The sequence below is a fragment of the Colobus angolensis genome, unplaced genomic scaffold, assembly GCF_000951035.1.
Source record: "Colobus angolensis palliatus isolate OR3802 unplaced genomic scaffold, Cang.pa_1.0 Scaffold20, whole genome shotgun sequence".
NCBI lineage: Eukaryota > Metazoa > Chordata > Mammalia > Primates > Cercopithecidae > Colobus > Colobus angolensis.
The window spans coordinates 3139544-3161998 of record NW_012115155.1 but is presented as its reverse complement, the minus strand read 5'-3'; the positions used below and the strand labels follow the sequence as shown (position 1 = coordinate 3161998).

The window sequence follows — 22455 nt, the reverse complement described above, 5'->3', positions numbered from 1 at the left end:
GGTGGATGCACACACACATACACACACCCCAGGTGGACACACACACCCCAGGTGGACACACACATCCCAGGTGGACACATACACTCCAGGTGGACACACACACACCCCCCAGGTGGACACACACACACCCCAGGTGGACACACCCCCCCAGGTGGACACACACACACACACACACCCCAGGTGGACACACACCCAGGTGGATGCACACACACACACACACACACGATGCAGAGGCACACACACAGCCTCTGCCACCGTCCCTGTCAAGCCTGTCACTTTGTGGCTTCCTTGGAGCACATTTACTTAGCTTTCCTGAGCCTCTCTCCATCTGTACAATCACGGCAGTGCGGCTTGCTTTGCAGGGCTGTTGTGAAGACACACACAGAACGCCAAGAATAGTGCCTAAAACCCAGCAGGCATTCCAAAATGAAATTGCTAATGAATGTGGCTTCTTCAAGGGCTAGAAGGACTGTTCCAAGGGGCAGGGCAAGCCTCCAGTCAATAATAGAGTGAAGGGCAGCAAGTCTAGGAAAGATGATTGGGCCACGCAGCAACACAGCTGTCATCAGACATTCATTCATCGGCTTGCATTCGGTATCCCCTCAGCTTCTGGGTTCTTATTTACTGAGTCCACTCCTTGTCAATCCTCACTTCAAAGGCAATTCAAAAAAAGATGCCAAAGTGAATTCTCTGAAAGGCTCCTATTACTTCCAAACTGAGTGGCAAATGTGGTAATGTGAGGGGAAAAACCATCTAACACGATATAAAGTAAGAAACACACACATCTTCGTAACACATTTTTTAAAAAAGATTCTGCTGCTAGTATTTGGATTCCCACCCTCTCGTGTGCCCCTAACAAGAGGAAACAGGCCAAATCTGACAGTGATATTCATCTCTGTTATCCCCGCCTCTCATGGGAAATATGTTTATTAATGCGCCTCTTCCCTTGATAAATTACTAAATAGAAAGAAAAGCCTGGCACTCATTTCCTGTAGTTTCTCCTGTGATTTATGACCGGGAACATGAAGCATTCATCTGTGGATGCGCCCGTTTTAATGCCGGTCGGCCACGGGTGACTGGCCACCTGCCCACCCTCACCTGGGCGGACGCCGACACCACCTGCCTCTGGACCTTGCTTCACCCACTAGCGCTTTCTGTTGCTCATTCCTGTGTTTATTCACTGATCCATCAGCCCCTCATGCAGTGCTGAGAGTATGCCAGGCATTGATTGGACATCATGGGGACTCCAGGCAGGGAAGCCTCTGACCCTGCCCTCATGGAGCTCACCATGTAGGAGAGAGGTGAAGACAGTACTCCGAGGCACCAGTCAGGATTTGCAAAGTGCCATCTAAGCAGGATTATTCTAGAGAATCCCAAGGTGCTCAGGAGGGAGATCAGTGCTTTCCCTGAGGCAGTGGGAAGGGCAGGAGATGCAAGAACAGGCCCTGGACTCAGGCAGACCCAGGTTCCAACGCTGCCTGCACACTCTGAACTGGGTAGCTTTGGGCCAATCACTGGTTGCCTCATGCAGAAGATGGGCTACCAGCACCCACCCCAGGAGTGCTATGGGCTGATAGCCAGCATATCATCTATACCTGTGGGTGGACTTCCATGGAGGGGGGGCTGGGAATCCCCCCAAGGCCTGTGTGCCCAGGAGCCTGGACTGAGGGGCAGGAAGAAAGAGCATCATCCTGGCACCGGCTCCCAGGAGCCTTCTCTGTGCCAGATGCCATCCTCAGCCCGGGGCTGGGATGTGCTGTCACCAAGGCCAGCGGGACACAGCCTGGTGGTGGGGCTCGGGTACCCTGAATCCTCACTGGCTAAGATGTGTTCCCTGCATAGCCCAACTCCCTCACCCACCCAGATATTTTCTGGCTCGCTGAGGAGATGCTCTAAGGAAATCTTGCCTGAGGACCTTAATGCCCCCACACCTAGCCATCCACAGTCCTCTCACCCCCTCTGATGGGGGAGTAGCAAGAGTCTGGGCCATGGAGCAGAGAGGCTCAGAGTTGCCAGGACCACGGCCTAGCTAAGTGAGGAACATAGAGAAACAGGCTGTGCTGGAGGCTCCTCACTATGAAGCGGCTTCGTGAAGCTGATGTGGCGGGACAGTCTGTGTGGGTGTACCAGATGACCCACAGACACTGCTTAGCCCGTGCCTGTACACAACAGCTCCACCACCTCATGCAGGGACCTGCAGTCTGGCTTTCTTTGCCTCGGTTCCCCTTCCTGTCTCGGGCTAGGCAAGGGATCCCTGCCTGACTTGGGCCTCTGGCAGCCCCTCCACCAGCTCTTCCTACCTCTCTGGGTTTGATCAATGTAATTGGTTTCTGAAAACCCCCCGGATCCACAGGCAGCATAAAGAACGGGCGTCAGAATGGAGGTGACATCCGAGCCAAATTAGTGTCAATATGACAATAAAATGCACGGCTTGGAGGAAGTATGAGCTGTAAACAGACAACATTTCAATCGGAAACATCTCAATCTCCTCAATGTGGTGGAGGCGGGAGGGGGTGGCTGTTCTGTTGTTAAATCACCAATATTCAACAGCATAACATGAGAAAATTCCATTTTAGGGCCCGGGTGACAACCGGTGAATTCCCCGCTCTCCAGGGAGCCGCTCAGCAGAATGATGACCTCGGTTCCCTGACTGGTTCTCTATCACCTTCCCACGCAGCAGCGCTCCTGTCTTCCTGCTGTAAATCAGGACCCCGTTAAGAACGAGAGGAAATGGGCCTTCACCCACCACTGGAGGACCAGGGAGGCTGGGTTTTCATCAGAGCCTGGGAAATCCCTCTGGCCTCCGTGCCCCAGGAGGAACGCAGGTTTGGCTGTTCAATCCCACAAGAGTGTCATAGAGTCCTCTCTAGCTTCTGGCCTTTCTTCCACCACTGCAGTGTGTTCCCAAACGTAGGGCCACACACGGCCCAGATGAGGCTATTTTAGGTTTGATGGAGACAGAGACAGGAACATCCTCCTCAGACAGGGATTAGATTTTTTCATTTCAGGAAAAAATACATTGTTCCATTTCAAGAACCATTTATTTAACCCTAAAAGGTGAGTCTGTTAAAAAATATTATTAAATACACAATTGTGCAGGTGGCACTCAGCTAAGGTAAAAATTGGGCTGGCGGTTTGCAAACGGGTGTACTGGGGACAAGGCCCTGCAGGATGAGGACCCACATGGAGTTCCCACCCACCTCTCCCTGCTCGCCCTGCTGCTTGGCAGAGCCCTCTCCATGCCTTGGCTGGACATTCAAAGCCTCTGGAAAGTTCTCTCCCGTACAGTGCTCCCTCCTCTGGGACCATGAATGAAGGTGCTGAGAAAGGAGGCTGGGGTAGGAGGGCCATCAGGTCAGGAAAGGTATTCCTGGTCCCGCCTGGGAGCCCACACAGGGCTGCACTGGAGCTCAGGCACCAGGAAGGCAGGGCTTGTGTGCTGCTCATGATGCGTTGCGTCCCTAGACCTAGAACCTGCCTGCTACATAGAAGGTACCCAATAAACACCTGCCGAATCAACCAGTGTGTGTGCATGAGACACAGAGACAGAGAAAGGCAGAGAGAGAAGGCCTGTTCTCCTTGGCTGTCCATGAGCTCTCCAGGTCCCCTGCGCCTGCACAGAGCTCACGTGCTCAAGATGATGTGTATGGGGGCTTCCGGGTGTGAGCACATATTCCTCAGAGAGAGCCAGGCCCCTTCCACAGGTCTGAGCTGCACTGCTGGCGCCAGGGATGGTCTACACAATTTTCTCAGTGAGAATTTGGGCAAAAAGAAACCTACTGGAAACACTCAATCACATTCTCTGCTGGGTGGTCTGGAGCTTTCCGGGAGGCACAGGCACAGACCCATGGAGCAGGCACCCACCGAAAACACCTCCCTGGCTCCCATGCTTCATGGGAGGGGAGGGGCGGGAGGACATCCCAGAGACAGGTCCAGCCTCAGCCGCCTGGCCAAGAGCGCTGGTGTTGTGTTCAGCGTCTCCTAGAGACATACATGAGAAACCGTCCACGCAGGCATCGGAGCTGAGTGGAAGTGCGGAAAGCATTTTTAAAAGTTGAAGTGAAGGTTCTGGTTCTAGTTGAAACTGGTTTTGGAAAAAATGTATTAAGTAGCAATAAAAACAGGGATAATCCTGGACTACTCTGATTTTCTTGGATTGTAACTGACTGGGAACAAAGGGAAAGAAGTCATCTGCTCCTGAAATCCATGGATAGGAAAAATGTCCCCACGCCCACTCCATGCTGGAGCCAGAGAAACCCATATCCTTTGCTCAGGCCGGCTCTGGAATCCAGTGATGCTTCCCCACTACCCTCGCATCCTGAAGCCAGATGTGTTCCCAAGGTGGAGGCGGAGAAGGCACGGTGGGTGGGGTGTGATGAGTTAACCAGCAGCCGCTGGAGGGCTGGGAGCTCTTGCGCCCACTGCTGAGCTCACCTCTGCTGCTTCCCAGATGCTCAGCCCCGGGGCTGCCAAATGCTGAGTGCCTGGAAGGCAAAACCACTCCCCAGCCCCTTCCAGCCCCCTGTGAGCCAACAGCTACGTTCCTCGAGTGCTTCCCTCCTTAGCTGGAGCGTCTCTTTCCATTCCAGGGTCTTTTCTAAGTGCCATTCACTCATTCACTCACTCACCCAACAAACACAGAGGACCCGCTCCTTGCCAGATGTGCTCCCAGACCTGGCGGGGCCGGCCATCTGGCCGTATGTAAGGAGATGTCCCAGCCAGTTCCAGTTAGGGGCACCTTGAGTCCCACTAGCACAGTGGCGCTAGTTGGTGGCTTGAGAGGCCTGGGGCTGGATTCTTGTGGGGTCTCAGGAGAAGGCCTAGGGCCCCATGCATAGGAGACTGTGCAGGGACGAGCTCAGGGAGGTATCTGGGGACCTGCAGGTGGGGCAGTGCATGGCAAGACCACAGTGTGCAGGTGGGGAGAGAGGAGCTGGAGAGGAAGGCCTCTAGGCGGGGGTGCTAAAGTCCGAATTGTATCCTGAGGGGGCTAGAAGTGGCACGGACCGATCACAGGATGGCGGAGAGGATAAAGATGGGAACGCTGGATGAGCAGCAGCCATGGAGCAGTGCCATGAGGGTGACATGTCACTGGCTGGCCCGGGAAGGGTGACATGCCACACTTGGAGGCCTGGGGGACAGGATGGGATGGATGGGAGATGGCAAGGAAAAGGTCTGGGAGGACCTGGACCTGGGCTTAGGCAGCAGATGGACAGAGCTGCCTACAATGAGACACAGGAATCCTGCAAGAGGGAGTGGATTGAAAGAGGGAAAGATAGACTGGTGGAAAGGGACCTGCACCAGCATTATTCCAGCACCCGCTGTACGCCAGGCACTGGGCCAGGCTCACACGCGCCGTCTCAGTCAATGTGTTTAATCCACACAGCTCGCAGGGCTTGCGATCGCCACTTCACACCCCTTCAGTCCTGTCACCACCTCTGAGCCCAGGTACCACAGGGAAGACAGCGTGTAGCCAGGCCTGACCCAGGCCTGCCCTGGAGCTCACTGTACTACTTCTCCCCTCTGGCTCTGGCCCAGCTGCTCTGGGCTGAGCCCAAGTTCACCTGGCCTGGCTGGCCCTCCCTGGGGCCAGGGCTCACGGTTGGTCAGGTGCATCTGCTGCTGGAAACTGCAGCCCAGGGAAGGGCAGACGGTGCTGGTAACAAACAGAGCAAGGCTTGGGGCAGGCCTAGATGTTGGGGAGCCCATTTGCTCATCTTAGAGTAAGGAGCATATTTCTAGCCTCAGAAGGTGGCTAAGGGAGTTACATGGAAGAATGTGTATAAACGCACAGAACAGAGGCAGTTTGCATTCCAATTCACCGTCTCTCATGCATGCACATACACACACACACACTTACACACACACAGCAGATGCTCATGCTGCAAATCACTGGATGACTCCTGGCTGCCTGGCTTAGCCTTTCCTGCCCTATGGGGACACCTGCCTCATCTTACCTCTCTCGGCCATGGTTTCTCTGCCTCGTCCACTTTCCTATTGGCCTGATGCCATCCTCAGGCCCTTGGAAGAAGGGTCCTGCTTGGAAGAAGCTGACATTTGGGTGTGACAATTTGCACATGATCCTTCATGCACTCGGTTGCTGCTATTTGCTTTCTAATATTGGCAAGAAGCGTGTCTAGCACACAACTTTCTCTCAGCACCTCTGACACCTCACTGTGGCTCGTGGGAGCACCAGGTAGGGCTGCTGAGAGGAGGGGGGAACAGAGCATACGGACGTGTGTGTACTCAGAGGGACGTCAATGTCCTACAGAGCCGAGAGGTGTTGTTGAACATCTGGATGGTGTGCTTAATCCTGGACTAAACACCATGCTGGGAAAGGCAAGGAAGAACGGAACACACACAGGGACCAAATTCTGGTGGCATCACTGAGGCATGTTATGGCCTCCCATCAGGGCCTGGCGAGGACCACATCCATGAGGGGCCAGCCTCGGAGGTCAGCCGCCCTCTTCTCAGCAAAACTCTTCCTGGGAAGCAGGAGATGCTCAAGATAGCTGAGGAGGCTGCTGTAAGTATGAGGTGGGCCAGGCAAAGAATGAAGTAGGAGCCAGAGGAGGGAGCTGTCCCAGTGACTGAAGGGGGCAGGGGAAAGCGAAGGAGGAGGCTTCCAGGGACACTTCCTGGAGGAGGCGAGATTTCAGCCAGGCCTTAGGGAAGTGAAGGGCTCCCCTGGAACAGAGCCCTGGGGGAGGGTCGGGGTGAGCAATGGCGGTAGCCCACCCTGAATCTCACGGCCCTGCCTGGTCCCACGTGACTTCCCACCAGCCGATCCCCAACCTGCTACAGGCTGAACGGCCCTGCAGACACCAGGGCTGCCCCTGCAGGACGGTCTCCCTGCCGTGGGCTATCAGGGAGTGAAACCACCACTCCAGGCAGGGCTCGAGGAGGCTGGCTCTGCAGGAGGCGCCTGCCTGTCCCCGGCGGTGGCTTCCGGCTCTACTGGCTGCCCTGCGTCCCTGTGCGCCGCCGGCCAGGGCTCCAGGACCTGCAGGTGGAGTGGCACTGACTAGGGGGTAAGAGGGGGCGCCGAGCCTTCCACCCCCTCCACTGTTCCTTGAGACAGGCTCCATGCTGACCCCAGGGCTCATGGTCAGAGGGTCACAGGTGTCCCTGTGAAAGCAGCTGTGAGGATGGCATTTGGTGGGTGGGAAGGACTTCGTGTCTAACAGGCACCAAAAGCATCATCTACCCAGGATCCCTGACTTCCCTCCCTTCTATGAGGGCCCCACCTATAGCCTCCCAGCTCAGTTACTACTCCATCCTTCAAATGCTCAGGCCCGAGACCCTGCGGTCAACTTCAACTCCCTTCTTCTCTCAACTCTATATTCTAGCTGGGAGCACATCCTATGGTTCTACCTTCACGGTCTTCCCGAGACCTGGCCCCTTCTCCCCACCTCTACTAACTGGACCTCCTGCCTCCATCTTGCCCCCAAATCAATTCTCACATGGGCACGGAAGGAGATTCCTTGTGTGAGTCAGTCAGCTCTCTTTTCTCCTCTGCCCAGCCTCATCTCCAGTGAAAGCCAGTCTTTTCTGAGGTGCACGGGTTGGCAAGACCCCACCTGGAAACTCTGGCCTCACCCCCACTCCCACTCCTCACGGCTGGCACTGGCCTCCTGGCTGTTTCTTGAGCTCGGCAGGCCCACTGCTGCCTCAGGCCCTTTGCACTGCAGTTTCCTCGGCCTGGAGCACTCGTCCCAGATTTCAACTTCCCAGTGAGGCTTCCTCTGACTTCCCCATCCCAAACCGCACCCCACTCACCAGTGCTCACTCCCCTGCCCCTGCTTTGTTTCCCCCATCCATTTGTAATTGGCTGCTTTCATATGTAATTCCTAGAGCTGCTTAGCATCTGTTTCTCCCCATCACACTGTCAGTTCCAGCTTCATTTGCTGTGGCGTCTGCGATGCTTGCAATGCTTCCTGGCCCATGGTGACTCAGTAAGTGTTGTCCAAAGATTCAGTGTCTATGGACAGCCATTCTGCAAGGCATCAAGGTACAGCCCGACCTCTCCTTAAGGGCCCTCGTCTCCAAAAGAAACAGCGAGTGACCATCTCACCCTCAAGAGGGGACCCACTAGCCCCATCCTCAGCCCCTCGGGGCCGTCACTCACCGTCCACTGGGTTGAGGTAGTCGTGGAGATGGGGTGCGCTGGCAGCACCCCCGCTCTGCATCAGCAGGTCCCCGTAGGGTGCGGGGTGGCCTGCCATGAGGGTCATCTGGTGGTAATAGTCTGAGGGGGTGGTGCCTGGAGCAGGAAGGCCGAACAGTCCCCTCTCCTTAAGGTGCTCCTGGGCCACTGTGGGCAGAGGGGAGAGAAAGAAGCCGTCAGAACCTGGCACTGGCTGCGCCTTTTCCTGCCAAAAAAAAAAAGCAAAGAGAAATGCACACCTGGTGTGGGGGTTCTCTCCTCGGCACTTTCACCCCGCTGCCCCACTGTCTGCACTGCACTGTGCTGGGCCTGGGCCTGGCCGGCATGAGCTGCAGTGTTGCTGCTGAAGGAGGCCCAACTCCGACCTCCACACTCCCCCATTTCATCAGATTCATAAACAATCTTTCCCTACTCTGCCTCCATGCCCCTCAGAATCCCGGAGCCCCAGGTCAACAGGATCCATAGTCCAGCACAGTCTTCAAAGTTAAAAGAAGGTGTAAACAGAGGCACCTCGGCGGCACGCGGCTGGGCCAGGTCAGTCTGTGCCTGGACATTCAGGGTGAGATCACTGCCAGGGCGCCAGGCCTGGCCAGATAAAGCTCCTGGCCTGCACACATCCTTATCCCTGCAGGCTGTCTGCTTCAACCCTGAGGTCCGCCCTGCCCAGGGCTTAGGAAAGAGGCAGTGAGGATGAGATTCAGAGCATCCGAGGGAAGCTGGCCCTCAGCAGGATGGTATCAGGAAACGAACGGGAGCTTGGAAACCTGGCACCCCCATCGAGAGTCCACAGGTGTGCAAAGAGGGCAGTCTGAATCTAGGAAGCAAGCTCCTAACCACTGTGCACTGCAGCCTTTCTGTTAGCAGTCTCGATAAATTCCAAAAGAGCTCTCTTATGTGCTTCACAGAGAGAGGAGACCGGGCCATGGAAGCTGCCATCCTCCTCTGCCTCCTTCTCGCCATCTCCCGTTGCATCTCCCAAGAGTTCAGGCCTCCTGCCAGGCTGATCGCCCACAGCCTCTGCCTCCATTGCCCATGCCCAAAGTTCCCTCCCCTACTCCTTCCTGCCTACCCACCTTCCCTCAAAACCTTCCCTGGAGATCCCATTTGACCCCAGTCACACATGGTCTGGCCAACACTGCCTCGGATCGCCGATGACCTTCCAAACTTCACGCGGCAGGCTCTGGGGCTGGTACCAAGCAGGGCACACAGGACTCGAATTCGGACCTCCTGCCAGCTGCTCTTGAGCCTAATCTGCCATCCTTGGTCACTTAGTAGCCCAAGGGCTGATGAGGCCTCGGAGTACCTGGTCTACTTCCTGTGGGAGCCAGGGCCATGCAAATTAGCCAGGTCCCTGCTATGTCACGGGGCTGTGGGTGGGTACGTGGGTGTTCCAGGAGCTACCTCAGGATCTATCTTGAACTCACGCATAGATAGCATGGTGCTCCCTCGGTCGAAGGCCTCTCCTCCAGGGGCAGCTCTGTCTCACCACCCCCAGCTCCTTTTTAAATGTATTTGTTAGAGACAGGATCTCACTCTGTTGCCCAAGCTGAAGTGCAGTGGTGCGCTCTTAGCTCACTGCAGCCTTGAACTCCTGGGCTCAAGTGATCCTCCCACCTGGCCTCCCCAAATCCGGAGATTACAGGCATGAGCCACTGTGCTCAGCCCACCCAGCTCTTCATGGGCTACACTGCAGTCAGTGGAATACAGTGTCCCTGGTTCCTGAGCATCTCCAGGAGGGTGCTTTGTTCCTTCCTCCCACGGACATCTCTCATGGCCCTGGCCCTGAGAGAGCAGCCAGGTTCCTTCTGCCTCTTCTCTGGAAGCCCTGTTACCATGTGTATTAGTTTCCCGGGGTAAATGCTGTAACAGCATAAACTTGGTGTTAACTGTTGTTAAAACAATAGAACTTTATTCTCTCACAGTTCTGGAGGCCAGAAATCTGAAATTAAGGTGCTGGCAGGGTCACGCTCCCTCCAGAGGCTTAAGGGGAAGATGGTTGCTGGCCTCTTCCAGTTTCTGTTGGTTGCCAGCTTCCTGCTTGTGGCCGTATCACCCCCATCTGTGCCTCTGCCTTCACATCGCCTTCTCCTCTGGGACTCTGTGTGTCCCTGGATGGGCGTGAACGTGTCTGCCTTCTCTGTCTGTCTCTTGTAAGGACACCAGTTAGTGGATTTAGGGCCTGTATGGATCATCTGGGATGGTCTCTTCAGCTTAAGAGACCTAACTTAATGACATCTGCAAAGACCACTTTTCCAAATGAGGGAATACCCACAGGTTTGGGGGTTAGGCTGTGGACCTGTGTTTTGGGTGGCACCCCTCAGCTGCCATACTAGGTGTGAGCATCAACCTGTTGTTCAGGAGTAGTATGAAGGGACGCCAGCCTGGTCATTGTCTGAGGGAACCAAGGCTGGGGAGTTGACAGTGTTAGTGTGAGCCAGGCAGAATCTGGAACCTGACGTGTCCTCTCACTCTTGGTCAGCCCGTCATGGACGCGGCATGGTGGCTCACGCCTGTAATCCCAGCACTGGGACCTCAGGAGTGATGTGGACAGGGCTGGGCCCACTGTCCACAAGACAGTAGCTGGGCGTAGAGGCAGCACAGGCCTCAGGGCACCTCAGTGTGGTCACGGCCACACAGGGGACACACGCAGAGTTCAGGGCTGACTTCTGACTTTGAGGGGCCATTTCAGAATGGTGCCACATTCTGGCTAGCCATTTTCAAGCCCCCTGGCTATACAACCATTTGCCTTGTTTGGTTTCTCTCTGGTGAGGACCAGGCAAAGTGGAAACTTCCATGCCAGGAAGATGAGTCAACACTTCGCAGAGGCTTTCTGCACATTTGAAAACTGGAAGCCTCCTTTTCATTGTGAAATTCCAGCCTGCACATTCTCAGAGCCAGGCCTCTGCTTCAACTCATGGTCATACCCACCAGTTGGAAGAGGATGCATTCCTCTAGGGGAGAATGCTGGTAGTGATAAGAGACTCACTGGGACCACATTTCCTAGAGCCTCTGCCCATGGGGCTCTCAGGTTCAAGTTGCAGATGTCCTCTAGCTTGAGAGGTCAAGTCTCAGCTTCGTGTATTCTGAGAAGATGCAGTTGATTGCTTTCAAGGATGGGGACAATGAGTGGCGAACAGCACTGTCGGGGTGGCACGGGGCCATGCCACGCTATGGGTGGGGTTGCACTTCCCAGGGAGACAGCATGGGTGGGACTGGCCCCCAAATGTCTGGGTTACTAATGTGTGTCTGCGTGTGTCTGTCGGTGGGGTGGGTGGGGACTAGAAGTATAAAACTTTAGATCTGCTTTATACATATAAAGACATATTTGTACCATGTGACCCTGCCCTTTTCTGGCTGAAATTAGTCACACCAGGGGTGGCCATCTGATCTCTGAGCCGGGCCAATCAATTTTCTCTGTCAAGCATCTGAACTGAGAGACACAATGCCACAGCTTCATCCCCGGAGCCCCAGGGCCTGGGCTGCCACTTGGAGACCTCCTGCGTTAACCCGCAAGGGGTAGATCTAACAGAGACGCAGGCAGCAGCCAGCCCACTCTGCCGAGACACCCCAACACAACATCCCCTTTCCTAACACCAGCTCCTGCAGACTTTGGTTGGTTACAACCAGTGGTTCTCAGCTACACAGGACCTACCTGGATAGACCCTTACTGTTATTATTACGGTAAATCATATATGGTTTGCATGCAAAAGAGTGCCTACCAAGTGCTCTTTAATGAGCACAAAAACCAAAAACCTGTTGTTTGGAAGTAGTGTGAAGGAACGGCAGCCTGGTCACTGTTCAAGGAGACCAAGGCTGGGGAGTTGACAGTGTTAGTGCGAGAGAGGCTGGCTGTGCCCCGCCCCAATGCCCTAGCTGCCCCTCCCCATCCCCAGACCCTACTCACCGTCAGCGGGGCTGAGGCCCCTGGCCGCAGAGATCATGGAAAGCGTGGGGCTGCTGTGCACAGAACGGAGGTAGTGCTCCATGTAGGGGTTCACGTATGGGTGGGGGGCGTTGAAAGGGGACTCCCCAGGGCCAGCCGGGTGCGGGGAAAGCCGGATCAAGGAGATGTCAGAGATGACAGGGCTGCCGCTCAGGGCGGGGGGCCTGCAGAGACAATGGACAGCCGTCTAAGAAGGAGGACACAGAGGGAACCCCACCAAGACCCCAAAACCTACATGGACAGTCCTTGTCTCTCCTGGAAAGACTTTCCAAAACAACCTGCACTTATTATTTGCTACACCGACATCCCCTGGTCATCTGTGAATTAGAGTTCGAACTCTCAAGCATTAGCCAGCGAATGCAGACTGAAAGCTCCATGCTGGTGCGTGCGCCCACCCGCCAGTCCCACGCTGGAGAATGGACCTCGCACCCGCGACTGGACTTGCTGGAGCACGGGCACACCTGGCCGCCCACACGTCACAGTTGCACTGCGGCTTCCCCAGTGCCTCCTCGGGGCTGGGCACAGGCCTGCATGCTAGAAACATGTATGAAAAAGAATATGAAAATACAAACACCACGGGTAAAACGCAAAGAGCTCATACTGCTAACAGGATATGTGAAAAAGGGGGATCAGGAGATGCCCTGCAAGTGGAGAATTTCTGGCTTCAGTTGGATGGTTGGTTGCTGGTGTGACGAGCTCGGCCGCAGGGTCAGGATTCAAGCGAGTTTTGAAATTGGTGAGCCCCAACTAAAATCTTGGAATATCTCCTCGCCATGGAATTCCTCCTAGCGCTAACAAAGCCACCCTTCTCAGATGCCCCAACAGTCAGGTGTGCATTTGGCTTGGTGCCCCTGGCTTGGGCTGGCATGGCCAGGGTCCACCCCCATGTCCCCCAATCTGCCCACCAAGAGTCACGGAATCCACTCAATGTGACCTCGGGCCCTTATGTCAGGTCTGCTGACCTGGGGCCTCTACGCAGCTGCAGGTGTATTTTGAGGTAATCTACTCCAAAACTCTCTCATTAAAGATGAATCGAATCAGACTTTACGGTGAAGCAGCTGTGAAACCACAGCTAAGTCACCAGCAACCAGAAACCACAAGATTTCATTTTGATTTCTTCAGTCCATAATTTTACATTGTGCAAAGAAAAGAGAGCGTGTTAGAGTCAGACAAACCTGGGTTAGAACCCCAGCCGAATCACTCTGTAACCTCTCCGAGCCTCAGTTTCCTCATCTGCGGAACTCGGATCATAGTTGTGTCTTTTTCAAAGGGTTGTCGTGAGGATGAAAGTCCCCAGAACTGTGCCAGAGACACGGCAGGCAGTCATGAAAGGAGAACTGCTGTTACAGGGTTACAACCACACTTTGAGGGCTAACCCAGCAGTGCCCGGGAGGCCCTCGCAGTTTTCACACTGGATTGTCACTGGACGTGTGAAAGGGCACTGCTGGAATCGGTTATTTCAGGGACGAAATGATTTGTCTGTTGGCTGAGCAGACCAGAGATAATTACTGATCATGCTCAATAGTGCATGAAAACTGGGCTTACAGTACAGTACAAACCAGGACCCAAACAGGTGACATCCAGATGTCCTCACATCTGGGTTTCACAAACTTCCCCCTGGGAGGCCGCTGCGCTGGGCCTGGAGGGAGTCTTCCATGGTCTGGCTGTCTAGCTTCGGCAGATGTGACTGCTCTGCTCGTGTAGATCCCACGAGCCTGCTTCTGTCTTTTTGCCCACCCCAATCCTTGGCCTCCAATGCCTTCCTGCACCCTATACTGTGGTGGTAAACTCATCCCTGTCAGCCCAGCAGGTGGTACCCTCCCTCAAGCCCCTTTTCTTGGTTCAAGATCCTTTCTCTCTGCTCCCCTAGGGAGCACTGTTCCAGGCTCAGGCTGACAGGTGCATCTGCCAGGTTCCTGGGTTCTGCCTGGGAGCAGGGCATGTCCGAGGCACTTCTGCATGCTCAGCACTTGGCAAGGAACTGGCGCCATGCAGGTGCTCAGAGGTACCTTCAGAATCAGTGACAGCCACATGTCTGTGTGCCAGCCACTGAGCACCATGGGAGGGAGACTATGGAATAAGTCACAAGTCACAACCTCAAGATGTTCTCACTCATAGCCTGCCTGCAGAGGCGGGTACCTGTGCATGGGAACTGCGTGAAATGCAGGGGGCTTAACAGCTTTAGCCTAGGAAGGGGCTGCTATGTGTGCCCGGGAGAGGAGAAGTGGGGCCAGGCTGATGCATCCCTGGTTAAGGGCAGGTCCTGTGGGCTCCGGCCTGTGACTGCAGCAGGATGACACTCACATCCTGCCATGGGATGTGTGGCTTGTGAAGAGAAGGCACTGGGACAACATCACCTCTGTATGGCTCCTGGGGGCGGACCTGGACTGAAGGATACAAGTTCTGGAAGGCTGAGTGTGGCTCAGCAGAATGTAGGGTGTCTACAGGCTGGGAGAACAGCTGAGGTGCCTCCTGTCCTGACTCCTCAGTCCTCCCCAGACACTCCAGGCAGAGCAGGTTCCCAGAGCTTGCAGGATGCCAGCCAGGGTTTGAGGTCACAGTAGCCTGTGATCAGATGCTGGTGGCCCTAGGTGGCTTTCTTAGGTCCCAGGAATGCCAGCTTCCCTGGCACCAGGGTTACCCTGTGGGGTGTGCCAACCACAGCTGAGTCCCCCTGCGAAAGCCAGTGATCACGTGGGGATTTCAAACTACATGGTGAGGCCACACTGCAGGCCCAGTCTGCTCGAGGTGACCCAGATCCCACTGGCCAGGTGAGCCTCCCCTGACAGGCCTGGAGTGAGGTGTTGTCACGGCCACATGCACACCACTGTCTGGGGCTGCCATGGAGGTAGCTGGGCCTGGAGGTGGCAGGTGGGGCCTGGGTCACACATGGAGGAACTGGGACTTTCGTCTCCACAGTGCAGTTGCTATGGTTCGGGGAACAGAGACTCCACCTCCCCCTTCCCACCGTGTGCATCACCAAGGGAATCAGGAGCCCAGGTGTAGCCCAGGGCAGCCTCTTCCTCTCTCAGGCCCTGGGCTTTGTAGGGATGTCCAGGGGTCTCTGCAGGGGCGCCTGGACTATATCCTCATGGCAGCCCCCATGAAGTAAGCACCGGCTGTGTGCCCCACAGGTGGGTATGGAAAAATGGCACCAACCACTGCACTTGACCACGAGCACACTGCGTCCAGACAGGGGAGTCACTCTCCATGCTGTGTGGCCAGTGAGAGGCAAGCAGGAGGCCCCTCCAGCGGGCCTCACTCCCGGGCTGGGACTCCCTCATCCAGGCGCTGCCCGCCCCATCACAGCACTGCTGTCCGGAACTGCCTGTTCCCTTGGTGTGACCAGACAGGAAACTGGGAGAGGCCACTGTCCTACCCCAGAACAGGTTCTATCAGGGGCAGTGGAGACACAGGCCAGCCCCTACAACAGGTTCAACTCAAGGGTACGGAGCAACCCTTGCTCTTCCCCTGTGCCAGGGAAGGCTGCAGTGCCAGGCCTGGAAGAGGGGGATCTGAGCCACAGAGCCATCCCCCAGAGACAGATACAAATGCTATCAAGATGCAGCAGGGTGGGGCAGGACACTGCACCTGGCACTGCCTGCCCCCTCGAGGGCGCTGGCTCGCTAATCCTTCCCACCTAGCTGTGTGGTCTCAGCCAGAATGCTGCTCCTCTCTGGTGCCTCACCAGGGTAGTGTGAAAAGACCAGGGCCGGGCACCTGGTAGGGGCTTTATATACATTAACTCCCTTTCCTTCCCTCCTCAGCAACAAGCCAACTTGGAATATAGAGTGTCTGCTGGCTGGGGAACCCAGGGCACACAATACCTGAGACAACAGGCCCATTGGCCAACGTAGCCATCAATGACTGTTTAGACAGTTCCTCCAGGAAGCCTCCCGAGGTGTCTCTTTTGCATAGGGCCAGTAAGATCACAGCCATGCTCTTATCTGGCATCACCCCAGGGTAGGGCTGACTGTGTGCCAGCCATCGGCGGGGCACATGCACATATTTCCTTTATGAATTCAAATAAAACATTCATAACACAGGCACTTTATGCCCATCTTGCAGATGGGAACATCCCCAGATAGGCCAGGTCCCTTGGCCAAGGGTGCTCAGATAGCAGGTGGTAGAACCATAACCAACCCAGAGGGGGCTGGGCTGGAGCCCCTGCCTATGCCCTGGCAGGGAAGTGGGTGTTCTTGATGACACTGGTTGGTAGTGAGCAGAGCTCAGGGCGTGGGCAGGATCAGGGAGGGCAGGAGAGCTTTCTCCCCATTGTTTCAGCTCCTTCTCTGTCTCCGGTCCCCACCCTATCCCTACCTGGTCATCACACACAATCCCACCCTGCTCTGGTTGGGGGCTGGAACCCCCCACCCCACTGTGCTGTGATGACCGCTAAGGATCCAGGGGCACACATGTTCCCAGAGGTGGTCATTTTGACAGACCAAACACAGCCAGAGGAACGGGCCAGAACAGGCAGAACTGCCAGCATCACACTACATGTGGGGCCTGAGGGCGCTTCCCAGCAGCCCTGAAACACGACACCATTGCCAAACCACACAGCAGGTCCTTCAGGGTCCAGCGCCCCTCTTTCTTGGACAATTGCCCCCATCCCAGGCTACAGCCAAGGGTCTCATCATGCTGGGTGTTGCCAGCACTGGTGAACAGACGACCGAGCCATGGAGACTTCACCAGGAAAGGCGACTACTGGTGAAGTCTGGGCCACTGCTTCAGGCCGACCCCAGCAGCAACCTCCCTTTCTTCTTCCATTTCCACACTGCTGTACTGCAGGGACCCAGCCTTCGTGTGAGCCGTGGCCAACCAGGCCTTGAATTCTGACAGCTGGGCAGAGACTCAAAGAGACAACCTTTAGGATGGGAGGAGGAGCCAACTGCATGAGCTCAATTTAAAAGATGGTCACAGTCTCCTACATCACAGATACACATGTGCACACCCTCACATGCTCCCATGGCACAATCAACCAGCGGCACAGCCAGCTCTTCTGCAGGACTCAGCTCAGGACACTGCTCCTACGCATTGCCTTCTCCCCTCAGTTCAGCTCTGAGCTCATCTGAGCCACCAGTTGTTCCTTCTTATATTTGTTCACACTCCCAACAGGGCTGTGCCTAATGACCTGTAGGGAGCTCAGAGCCCAGGAGGAAAGAGGCAGACCCATGAAATCAGGTACTTACCGGGCAGTATGATAAGGGCTCCAGCAGAGGAGTGATTCTCTAACTCTGCCTGGAAGTGTGCAGGAAGGCTTCTCAGAGAAGATGACGTTAGGGCTGGGTCTTGAGGAATGAACAGGAGTTCATGAGGTAGTGCATTACCAACAAAGGAAGCAGCATGTGCAAAGAAAGGCTGGAGCACAAAGCTGTGGGGTATGTGTGTGTGTGTGTGTGTGTGTGTTTATGAAGGTTATGCCTGAGGGGCAGGGCACAGCCCACAGAGTGCTTTGAGCTGGGTCTATATTGAACCCACTTCCTTTCTGCTGCTCTGGGCAGGGGACACGTGACCTGAGCCCAGCTGATCAACGTATCCCATATCGCCAGTACCGTGATGAGTTCAGAGATGGGCATGTGCCCAAGACAGCGGCTTTGGTTAGAGTCTTTGGTTCTCTCTGTCTGCAAGGTTGCTGAGCTGGTAGCGTGCAAGCCTGGGGCTGCTGGAGGCCATCAGGGGAGAGCCCAAGAAGGAAGATGACACAGAGAACAACAGAGCTCAGAGATGAAGAGCCAGTTTCTTGATTTGAGCCCCTCTGCCTAAAGCTAACATCCTTGGCCTTCTCAGTTATGTAAGCTAAGACATTTGTTTGTTTGTTTAAATTACTTGGAGTTAAGTTTTTAAGTCTTAGGGAACTGCCAAGGCCTGTCAAGGCAGGCTTTGACCCACACAGCCTCCCACTGCCCAGAATGATCCTGGGTCTGGCACCCTGCAAGGCAGACCCCAGCCATAGCTGCTCAGACCTGCCCATCCACCCACCTGCAGAACAGGAAAGGGTCCCTGGACAGCCTGCCCACAGTGGCCGAGGCTGGAGGGTGCAGCTGGGCATGTCCTTCTGTGTCTGGGCATGAGGCACAGCAGCGGACTCTGGGTAAGTAGGACAACCAATCAAAGCCCCTCCTCCGTGTGTGTGTGTGTGTGTGTGTGTGTGTGTGTGTGTGTGTGTGTACTGTGCACGTGTTAGTGACCAGCGGCAGCAGCAACAAAGAGCAGGAGCCCGGCCTCGCGGCTGACTCTGCTGCATGGAGGACGCCTGTGCTTCTTCCCGATGCTGATCCTGGCCTGCTGGCCATGATTGGGTCCTTGCCCCAAGAGGTTGCGGGCAGAGCCAGGAAAGGCCTCTCCTTAGCAGGATCCTTCCTCTTCCCTCTTTCCTTCCCTCCCTAGTGGGAGATCCCTGGCAAAGCCCTTGGATGGGACTTCAGGACCAGGCCCAAGGGTCAGCATGGTGACGAGGGGAAGTAAGGAAGAATGGAAGTAAGGAAGAGGGGAAAAGGGAGAACAGACAAAGTAGACTGAGGTGTCCCTGGACGGCTGCTGTGTTAACCCTGTGGATGCTGCCACAGGGACGCTGCTGCTGCTGACAAAGTCGTCAGCATTTGCAGAACACCTACTATGTGCAACACATCCAGCAAGCCTGCAAGGCAGATTTCATTATCTCCATTTTACAGACCAGGAAACTGAGACTCAAGGAAGTCATGCGACTTGCCCACGGCTGCAGAGCTAGGGGTGGCAGAGCCGGAGCAGAAGGCCAGCCTCTCTGCCTCTGTGAAGTCGGATGGGGCACACTGACATCTCTAATGGTCCACCCAGATCCAGGCTGGTGCTGGCTCCGCCCTTGCTGTCTCAGTTCTCGAGAAGGTTGGCTTGGTGGTCCCCTGGCAGGCATAACTTCAGCTGGTCCCCAAGGTGACTCTGGGGCAGTGCAGGCTGAGGGGGCCATCCCCACTGGTAAGCAGAACCTGGACCCTGAAGTCACAGATCTGGGTCTGAATCATGGCTTTGGTGCAGTTGCAGCCTCAGTGCTATGTGCCCTGAGCCTCAGGATCCCCTGCCTGCAGGTGGGGCAGCTGTGAGGTAGGATGAGCCAAGCATGGAAAGCATGCAGTGTAGCACCAGGCACTTAGTAGGTGCTCAATTAGTGCTCACCCCTGTCATCTAGCAGATGAGCAAATGGAAGCAGCTCAGAGAGTGGGGTAGACCCAGCCTACACCTTTCAGCATCAAATCCTAGGACCCTTCCCCATTTGCTGCCATGAGATTTTTGGTGGGAGACAAAAGAAGAGGTCAAGGTAATGAGCACCCTGCACAGCCACGTGTCACTCAGCATGCAGCTGGCTGGGCCTAAGCGAGCATGCCAGACCCTCAGAGTGGGTGCTCCTCTGGGAGTGAGAATAATGGGGGATGTGTACCTGGAGGGTGTGTAGCGTCTGCCTGAGAAACGAGTAAGACTTTGAGGGCTGGGGAGAAGGGAGGGCGTCTGGCCTGAGCACCGCGTAAGCCAAGGTGCGGGGGCAAGAACCGGCGTGTTCCTCAAGGTGCGAGAGAAAGGGAAGGAAGTGCAGGGATTGGGGCCCCCACGCCCCAGCCTTGGTGCCTGCTTGGAGAAGCTGAACAATGTGGAGCTGAGGGCTGCTGACTCACCCAGACTCAGCACCAGCCATCAGGGCGGTTGGAGCCAGAGGAGGAGCCCACCCTTGGCATGCCAGAGATGGCTTTGCTCTGAGATCTGTGCCGGTCAGTGGGGCCAGATACAGGCAGGAACAGGTCCTTCGTGTCCCATTTAACAGACAGCACTGCTGAGTCCCAAAGCACCAGTGGCATGGCCATGGTGAGGCCAGTGGCAGCAGCAGGTGGGAACACAGGGACCCAGGTGCCCCCAGACTGGTCCAAGGGCTGTTGCTGATGAAGAGAAAAGGAGGTCCAGTCACTTGGGGGTATGAGCCTACAAATCTCACCACGTGCCTGCTTCTCGGGGTGATTTATGACCTCAGTGGCAGCAGGTGAAGGGCCACAATCCCATGTGGCCAGGGCCTGCCTCTTTCCTCTGTGTCCTGTATGCCACTCTCTGGTCCTTGGCACAGGCCATGCTTGTCCCTCACAGCTTTGCCCCTTGATGTCTGCACCTCCAGTCATGCCCTTTCCCTCTTCATCCCTTAACCCAGTTAACCCCTGTTCTCCTCCCAGAGGTGCCAGCTCAGGGACCTCTCACCCAAGGCCCTCCCTGGCCCCAGGTCAAGGTCAGGATCCTCCTGCGGTGCTTCTGTGTTCGGTGACTCCTTCCCCTGAACTAAGCACGTCCATCTCAGCTGATGACCAGATGTCCTCAGCTTCGAGTTCACGCGTGCCCTGTCTTCTATATCCGTTTCTGTTCACTCGCTGGCCCTGTACCTGGCCCCACACCTGGCCCTGCACGTGCCAGGGACATAGAGCATGCTCAAATACGTGTCTGTTGAATGAATGAATGAATGAATGAATGAATGAACAAAGCAGAGAGTGTGTCCAGGGAAGAGCACAGACACTACTGCAGAAGACATGGGTCCCAGCTCAGCTCAGCTCACTCCTGCCTGGCAGCATGCATGTGCCCTCACAGAACGGTTATAATAGTGATCTTACAAATCTGTTTGAGGAGCAGAGGGAAGGCATGTAAGGGGCTCATGAGATCTCCCAGAGATATGTCCATGTTGTGCCCCCAGAACCTGTGAACGAGAACTTACTGGGGAAAGGGACTGGGCAGATGTGGTTAAGGCAAGGATTTGGAGATGAGGAGATTATGGGTTACCTGGGTGGGCCCTACATGCCATCATGGGGTCTTTTTAAGACAGCAGAGTAAGATCTGAGACACAGAAGATGAGACGGCCATGCAACAGAGAGACAGAGACTACAGGGACACGGCCAGGAGCCAAGGAATGCTGGCAGCACCAGAAGCTGGGAGAGGCAAGGACGGAGTCTCCCCTGGGGGCCTCTGAGGGCGCACGGCCTGCTAAACTCTTAGCAGGGCTCCTATGTTATTGCTAGGAATGACCCAAGTTCCAGTAGATGCTCCCTTTGAGGCAGGCTGGCAGGGAAGGGGAAGTCCTGTGTTGGGGTGGAGGAAGGTGTCTGAGCCCTGCGTTCCTACACCCATGTGCACAGGGCTCTGGAGCAGGCTTTCCCACCCACTGCCTGGATTTCATGGTCACTGACTCCCCATAGCCAGAATCCACCCAGCACACAGCCCCGGCATGCCATTTCCTCCTGCCTCGGAACCGCTGGCTTGCGTACACCAGCCCTGCCTTTGGACCAAGATGCCTACCACCCACCAGGATCACAGGGCCATGGGTGGGGTCCACGGAGCTCCAGGGTGGAGAAGCTGGGAACTTTTTGCTGTCGCTGAGCTGCTCAGGACCAGGTGCCCACTTTCTCAGAAATGCTGGGCAGGCGTCCTCAGGGCCCACTGACCTGCTGGAAAGGAAGCTGGAGTCCCCAAAGCTCGCCTTGCCTCTCTTCCTCCCCAAACTGGAACTTCGTACTGCCAGGACAGGGCGTGCATGTGTCTGCTCTCCCAGGGCCTCCCTGTAGAGCAAGGCCAGCTCCTACCACCCTCGGCTCTACCGACAAATAGAAACAGAGCTCCGGAACGCTCCTCTGCATGGAATTCACTCTCCTCCCCAGGGTTTTCGTTTGTTGGTTTGGGGTTTGTTGCTTTGTTTTGTAGGTGAAACTGCACATTGGCAAGCTTGCTTACCGTTTCCCATACATTTGTTTAAAAAGTTCTAGAAATCAAGTCCTTTCCAAAAAGTACTGATGGAATTTGCATTTTTTAAGAGCCGTACAGCAAATTCTTTTGGAAAACAATGGAAAACTGTCCCTTCCTCAAACCCAAGCGCAGCCTATGTCTTTTGTCAGTCTGCACTCTCCTGTGTGTCTGGTGGCAGTCTGTCCTCATGGGGAGGCTCTGCGCATGGGAGCTGAGGCCACAGTGTCCAGACATTCATTGCTGATATGTGTCTGGGTCCACACATCACTCTCCCCGATCAGCCGATATTTACTAAGCAGGGGCCTCTGATGGCACTGATGGTGGGGAGCTGAGGGTCTGAGGCAGACTTGGCCAGGGCCACGCATGCACCCAGGTAGTGAGGGAGCAGGTGGTTGCAAACCTGACTGACAAGTGTTGTGCCCCACATTCCCAAGGTCTACTGTGAATCCACAAGTGCACAGATCTCAGCAGACCACTTGAGTGCCCATGAAGCCATGGTGATGGTAAGACAGGCTGCTGCTGCTTGGCAGGCACTCCCAAGACCAGCCACGAGCTCAGGAAATCACGGGCCCTCAATCCCATAGTTCACATTGGTGCTTTGGCC

At 55.5% G+C, this 22455-nt stretch overlaps 1 protein-coding gene across 1 annotated transcript in view; it reads right to left on the bottom strand.

Moving 5' to 3' along the window:
• GLI2 (GLI family zinc finger 2) overlaps positions 1-22455 on the bottom strand; it is a 201496-nt gene that overhangs the window by 29409 nt on the left and 149632 nt on the right. Inside the window, exons 4-5 of the mRNA XM_011941641.1 lie at positions 12072-12274; positions 8129-8314 (exon numbers count right to left, since the gene is read on the bottom strand). Of these exons, the coding sequence (XP_011797031.1) occupies positions 8129-8314; positions 12072-12274 (389 nt within the window). The remainder of the gene's footprint in view (positions 1-8128; positions 8315-12071; positions 12275-22455) is intronic.